Raw genomic sequence first — 7,354 nt, forward strand, 5'->3', positions numbered from 1 at the left:
GATTCGACTTGCAGGAAATCCTCACAAGTCAGACTCGATTCGGTGACCACTCCTTCAATTTCTACGTCACAACTGGGGACGTAGACTCGATATTCGATCGAAAAAAGCTCACAGGCAACAATCCGGTTTGCCTGTTTCAGGTCATCAACGGTAACGCGCAGTTTGTTTGACGTTACCTTAAAGATATCGGTTACGGCCGAAAAATGTTTTGTCAGATCCTTCGAAATCCGAGAAATATTCAAAGGTTTTTGTTTGGGCCGGAAAAAAACAACCCACGGACCTTTTGAGTCGCTTGGGTAAGCTTTATGGCGGGGGGTCGCAGAAATTTTTAAGGGAACGGTTGGAGTAGGGGGAACAGGTGGACGAGGGGGCGATGGTGGAGAAGGGGGGGCAGGGGGTGAAGAAGGTTGTTGTTTAGACATCACCTTTGGGTAAGCTCCAGTGCTCGTTTTGGGGTCCGAAGTAGAATCCCCTGAGGTATCCATTTCCTCTTCAGTGAGAAGCAGATTTTCGAATGATGGAGATTTAACAGACTCATCATCGGAGATATCTGCTAGCGAAATACCCCCGCCATCATTGGTTTCATCCATTGCGGGGTCTTAAGTACCTCCGCAACAGATTTCGACATAAAAAAGGAAATATATATATATATATTTATATATATATATATATATATATATATATATATATGCGTTGAGAAAAAAAAATAATAAATAAAAAAAAAATAAGAAAAAAAAATAAACTTATCCAAAAAATATAACGGTAAAAATAATACTTAATCCAACAAAGCAAAAAAAAAAAAAAAACTTTAAAATGGAAAAAAATAATGCCAGGAAAGTTAATCAACACTATAGGGAGATTAATCAACTTGCAAAAAAAAAAACAGTAAATGAAAAAAAAGAGAAAAAAAAAATGAAAATTTTTTCAGGAAAAAACAAAAAGGTGTCAGAAAAGTTAATCAACACTGTATGGAGATTAATCAGGTTGCGGAGAACGGAAGATAACCGTTTGTTACTTAACTCTCCACACAAGCGCACGGAGTGTGGCTGATGACGATGATCTATCCTGATGTGAGAATGATGGTGATGATCGTTCTATTGGAAGATTGCCGTAAAAGCTCATCGCAGATGTCGCCACTGCATGATGATGATAATGTTGACAGACTGCATATAAAATTCGTGAAAATTAGCGTTAAATCATAATTTTCATCAAGCCTGTGTAAAATTCTTCCAATATAACATTCGAATTGCAGAAGAAAACGTTTTTACGTTCAGACTGATGTGCAACTTTGACTTTTCCAGTTGAACTTTCATAAGATATATTCATTTCATTTCGCGGCTCCAACAATGCTGCATCGTAAATATGATGTAAACAGAAGTAAATTGCTCAATTACTCAAAATAGAGATGATTTGTCATCTTGCTATCACTTTGAAGACCATCTAGCACCATTTTATAGTATGGTGCGTGTTGAGTAAAGCAAGTTCCGTTGCGTTTTCCGTCGAAAATTGTGAGCATCAATATGTTTGCTAACACAAAAGGCCAAAATGAACATTTATTGAATATTGGCGTCCTATACAACCAATTTCCATTACCACCAGCATGATACAACCTTTCCTAAGTAAATTCACTTAATTTCCACTTTCATCCTAGTGGAAATCGCACATATTCACCATTTTCCGAAAAATGCCGCTGCGCAGGAGGTAACCTCTCCCTGTGGGTGCAAACTTGTTATGCATAATTTGCCATGAAAACATCTCCGATTCATACCGAAATAATAACAAATAGTTTTCAAACACGTTTTCTTACACGATTCAAGCAAAAGTTTCCACGGGAAATTATTAGTTTTTCTTTATGGACCGATTTGCCCCAAAAAGCGTCTGTTTTACTTGGAAAATTTGGAAACTATCCTCCTTCTAGTAGTTCTCACTTAGAAATGTAGGTGGCGAAAGCTTGGAAAAGTTTCACTGCAAGACGCCAATTGTTGCCCTCGAGTGTTTGCAACAAAGCACCGGCTGGCTCGCCGGCTGGTGAACTCGATGACCTTGAGTTTGCCGTTTCGTGATGCGATGAAACTTGTTGGTTAGAGATGTACAGCTCATCTGCCGGACTCGGCCGGAAATGACTGCTTCCTTTCTCGAACGATTGAGCGGCAATTACAATTCCGCGATGCTCACTGCACTGTTGTATACTACAACACCACTCAGTATGATTGAAAAAAAAAAACCTCAATAGGGGAAAAAAACTAGTATCGATTACGGAGTGCAAGCAATACTTGACCGAAACAGTCGAGCGTTCGATGTGGAAATGTAAAATGATTAGTTGAACTAAATAATGATTAGTTGAACTAAATATTGCTAACAACAATGAAACTGTATTGAATAATCTTTGTTTGTTATTGTTTGATAAGATAAGGTGTTCCGGAAAAGAATGTATTGAGATTGAAAAAATGATTCTACTGCAATATTTGATAAGCTAAGATTCTAATTGTAAACCTTCTACACTCGAGCGTCATGAACGAGTTCCATGAACTCATATAATGTAGTCGTTATTTTATTGCACACAGGAGCATTAAGAAAGATTTGAACACACGACACCACTGAAACGGAGCATAAATTTGTCAGTGTTATTTTTCTTCACTCTAGCAAAATGAGCATAACGTTGCACTACATTCCATGTCGGGAGAGCTGTTCTTACTTCATGCTAATTGAAGGAGCTCAATCATAAAGTCAGCAGTGGCCCAATGGAATCGAGCACAGACACCGAAAGCAATCACACATCAAACAATTCTGGATCGAATCCCAAATCAGCTACAATAAAAAAGACACAACTGTCAAAGCTCCCACTGCCTGATGTTTATTTTTCGATCTAATTTTAGAAATAGATTAAATATATGTGTCAAAAGAAGCAGTAAATTTCATGTGATTTTCACATAAACTTTACTTCGATTGATTAATGACACATATATTATATTGTGGTGAAAAGTAAAGCTTATGCTTATGGGCTTCAAATCCATTTCAGTTAATTATTATAATTAGACCGATTTTCATTTATCATATGACGATCATATAAATGTTACCAAATTATCAGCATTGTAAATGTATCAGATATTCATATAGAATTTACCTGACACATTTTCAATCGTATCATTTTCAATGGATTATCTTATAGCGCAAATTTATTAGACTTCCACATAACAGGAATATGTCAAATTGGTTCAGTGTAATGGGTATGTTTTTTACCCATTAATGGGTATAGTCTCATTTCCTGGCGTCTTGCAGTGAAGCTTTTCCAAGCTTTCGCCACCTACCTTTCGAAGTGAGAACTACTAGAAGGAGGATACATGGCGAATGAGAACGACTCAAATTTGAGTTTAGTTCACTCATAATCGCCAAAAGTGCAGGAACGGATGCTTTCCACATTGGTGCCCCATCTTATTCAACCTGTTCACCTCCTATATGCCGACTCTCCCTGAAGGTGCACCGCTGTCTCTGTTCGCAGATGATAATCACCATCCATCAGGGTAGGGAATCTGCGGCACGTTAGGTTACACGGCGAATGAGAACGACCCAAAATTGAGTTCAGTTCACTCATAATCGCCAAAAGTGCAGGAACTCAGCGATGAGTAAATTTGTCTCATGGTTTCCTGTGGAAAACCTAAAAAATCTACCGGAAAATGAGGAAATTGACGAAAATTTTATTCAGTCTCGGAGTAGTACCAAATAGACTGAGTGAATCCAATCTTTACTTTTCTCAAATTGGGAATTTTTACCTGGAAAATCCTGGGAAAACATGAGACAAATTTTACTCATCGCTGAGTTCCTGCACTTTTGGCGATTATGAGTGAACTAAACTCAAATTTGGGTCGTTTTCATTCGCCGTGTATAAGCTTTAGATTAAGTACACGCTATTTCAAAACAACCCAAATTTAGGTAGAATCCACCCAGATCGGTCAAAATTGAACCTACTAAAAAATGGGTAAACTGTGTTGGGAGTTACTAGTTGACAAATGAACAACATCGATATGAATCCGATCGACGTTGTTAATTTGTCACTCCCTACATAGTTTACCTATTTTTGGGTAGGTTCAGTTTTTACAATTCTGGGTGGATTCTACCCAAATTTGGGTAGCTTTGAAATAGCGTGTAGGTAGCTTATTCAAATTTTTAATTCAATCAAAACACACCCACCAAGAGGTATTCCGTAAACTAGTCGAAAGCGCAAATATTAAATTAGAATATCAAATTAAAGAAAGATGAATAGCCAGGTAGGCTAATCAATTAAAATGTTAAATCAATGTACTATCTTAAACAACAGAAATTAACATAATTTTACTATTACTAATTGATTATGTCATTGAGAAAAATCGTACAATGCATTTAACATGCCTGATGTACAATTTGACTAGTCAAAACGTCAAACAGTGTTTTTTTCCTACATTGTAGCATGAAATTCAAAATAAATTGTGATTGTACCGATTCTACTGAAGTCAATGATATTATTCACTGACTACAATAAACTTAGTATTGCAAAATTTATTTCTTTTTTAACAGTTAAAATAATCTGTCGAACTTCAACTTTCTCAAAATGGTGGATATGTAACATGGGTCTATTTGAAAAGTGATACGAGAAAAGTTTGGATCAAAGCTATATTCCATAAATGCATTGAAATTAAAGCTTTTATGCAATATCTTTCGCTATCGTTTAGAGGAATCTCCCAGGCTGGCGTGGGACTGCCTAACGTACACTTAAACTAAAAAGCTATATGCTCTTAATTGAACTCTTTAACGATGAAAATCGATTTGTGGCCCTGAAAAGGGCCGATTGATTGTTTGGATGGTACGAATTTACTTGGAGCTGGTGTACTTGGTGACGGCCTTGGTTCCTTCAGAGACAGCGTGCTTGGCCAACTCACCCGGCAGCAGCAGCCGGACAGCAGTTTGGATTTCGCGGGACGTGATCGTCGAGCGTTTGTTGTATTGAGCAAGGCGGGACGACTCAGCAGCAATACGTTCGAAGATGTCATTGACGAAGCTGTTCATAATGCTCATAGCCTTCGACGACACTCCGGTGTCCGGGTGGACCTGCTTCAACACCTTGTAAATGTAAATGGCATAGCTTTCCTTCCTGCGCTGTCTCCTCTTCTTCTTCTCTCCCTTTACGATGACTTTCTGCGCCTTTCCGGACTTCTTGGCGGCCTTTCCACTAGTTTTCGGAGCCATAGTTAAACTTTTCAGTTCGGTAGTGAATAACTAATTATCGTTTCGACGGTGGTGTCTCGTTTTGTGCCCTTAACATACCAACCGAAACTCCTCCCCTTTTCAGTATTTTTCTACCCACTGTATGTATTGTACCCTCCTTGTATTGATAATATGCTACTCGACAAAGCTATAACTGCGCTCTCGACGAGCAAAATCGTCAAATGTTAGCGAAGAAGGTGCCGCTTCACACGCTCATTGGCGATTTCGCATCATTGGGCGTCGCAGCTGAGTACAAGCTCAGCAGAATCAGCACTAAACAGATGCTCGTACAAAAGCGGAGCATGAAGTGGCCATGAAATACGTGAAAGATTCCAGGTGGAATTATTCTTCACTTAGACGCCTTCAAGGTAGTGCCACGTCAAACGGTAGGGAACTGCCAAACTTCGACCCCCATTGGTAGAAGCTGAAATCAATGACCGGTACAAGTTGACCCCAATCGCTGTCTTCCGGATACCGATGAGAGACGAAAGCATGAAGACGTACCTGGATTGCCTTTTCCTCGTGCACTTTCAGAAAGGGACGGTGACATTCGCTCGATCTACTCCTTCATCGTACGGTGGGAACCATACCGTGGCGGCCATCGTGACGTAACGTAGTGCCAGCGGTGCAACTGTAACATCAAGCCACGCTCCAACAAATGCTCTCAAGAATATTCCCAAAAGTAAATTTGACAGCTGTATGGAGGTGTCTTTTGCTAAAGTTTGAAAGCCTGTCGTGTGATAGGTGTCGTCAAATTTCCAAAATTATCAGGTTTTATGTTATTATGCTCCAAAACATCATTTTTACAACAAACGTTAATATTGCCTATCGGAATAATTGATCAGACCATTATTCCGCAAGGAAGGTGCAATTTCATTCAGAATACGCCACCTCATGTCGATCACGATACTAATGTAATCCGAGATGTAATCGATCTATGACCGCGACTTAGATTTATTTTCGCTTCGGTACCAGAACACTTTCACTTGACTTTTACAGCTCTTTTCACTAGATTGAACCCGCCGAAACGGTAATTAACCACTTTGTCAAGCAGTTGTGGCGTGACTTTCTACCAGCGATTTCACAAAAGTGGACCAACTAATTTCTATTTTTTTTATGAAACGCACAAATTATGGCTACTTTTCTCGAGGTTCTAGAAGAAACAAAAATCTGAAAATAATGTTTTATTTCAAAGTTCGAGTGGTAGTAAACGTCATTTCAACAGCTCGAATGAAGTGGTTAATTCTAGATAGAGCTGGAATTAGGGCGTAACAGCTTTTGTAAACAATGACTTCTCTCGTTGATTTCTAGGAATTCAAGGCACGCCCATGCAAACCAACATAACCGTCGACTTGGGGAAATCTTCTACCCGATGGTGATTTTGATTTGCGTTGGCAAGCCTTGACTTTCTAGAAATCATCGAAATAAGTCATTGTTTACAGAAGCTGTTACGCCCTAATTCCAGCTCTATCTAGAATTGGTAAAACTCAAGAGAGAACAATCCCCAGTTTAGTTTTCGGAAGTGGATTTCAACCTGCAATCTCGCGTCACTTTTCAAAAAGTCCTAAGTAACAAATCGAGCTAAGCGATTCACACTATTGCTCTTCTATCATTGTATGTGACACAAAAACACCCATCCAAATTTACTTTTATTTATTTATGATAATGATAGGTCAAAAATTGTCCAATGTACAGTTTGAAATGATAGGTACATGATTGTTACTTCGGTCATTCGGACTGCCTAACATGATTGGTGCTCATTTTATAAAGGCGGGGTCAATCAAAATTTAGGTACTCCCCAAAAAACAATCGTCTATTGAAGAAACGACTTCTTGGCCGTTTTATTCAACTGCATGCTTAATAGTACTTGTACTATTTTTAATAATAACTTCTGTTCAGGCTTTGTTCACACAAATCTGGAGAATTTATTCAACCACAACATTGAACTATTGGTGTTGTATAAGGTATGTCGAGAAGCTTTTATTCGGCTTATATGAGTTGTAACAGAGTTCATACGATAAAATTTTTGATTATTCAGCGTTTATTAGACATCACTGCTTCTTCCTTAAAACAGTGATGCTCTGTATACGCTTGATTCTCATGTGAAGTAACGTTT

The 7,354-nt window shown here is 38.6% G+C and overlaps 1 protein-coding gene across 1 annotated transcript; it reads right to left on the reverse strand.

Moving 5' to 3' along the window:
- Nucleotides 1–4,815: 4,815 nt before the first annotated feature.
- Nucleotides 4,816–5,222, reverse strand: LOC135710750 (histone H2B-like). Its single transcript, XM_065233418.1, has one exon. The coding sequence runs from the start codon at nt 5,218–5,220 to the stop codon at nt 4,846–4,848; it is 375 nt and encodes a 124-aa protein (XP_065089490.1). The 5' UTR covers nt 5,221–5,222; the 3' UTR covers nt 4,816–4,845.
- Nucleotides 5,223–7,354: the final 2,132 nt, after the last annotated feature.

Source organism: Ochlerotatus camptorhynchus, unplaced genomic scaffold (genome assembly GCF_037179485.1).
Source record: "Ochlerotatus camptorhynchus isolate MF236.1 unplaced genomic scaffold, CSIRO-AGI_Acam_v1.1 ptg000037l, whole genome shotgun sequence".
Taxonomy (NCBI): domain Eukaryota; kingdom Metazoa; phylum Arthropoda; class Insecta; order Diptera; family Culicidae; genus Ochlerotatus; species Ochlerotatus camptorhynchus.

Excerpts from the sequence above, each read along its gene's own strand:
- LOC135710750 (XM_065233418.1), bottom strand. The coding sequence starts at position 5,220 with ATGGCTCCGAAAACTAGTGGAAAGGCCGCCAAGAAGTCCGGAAAGGCG.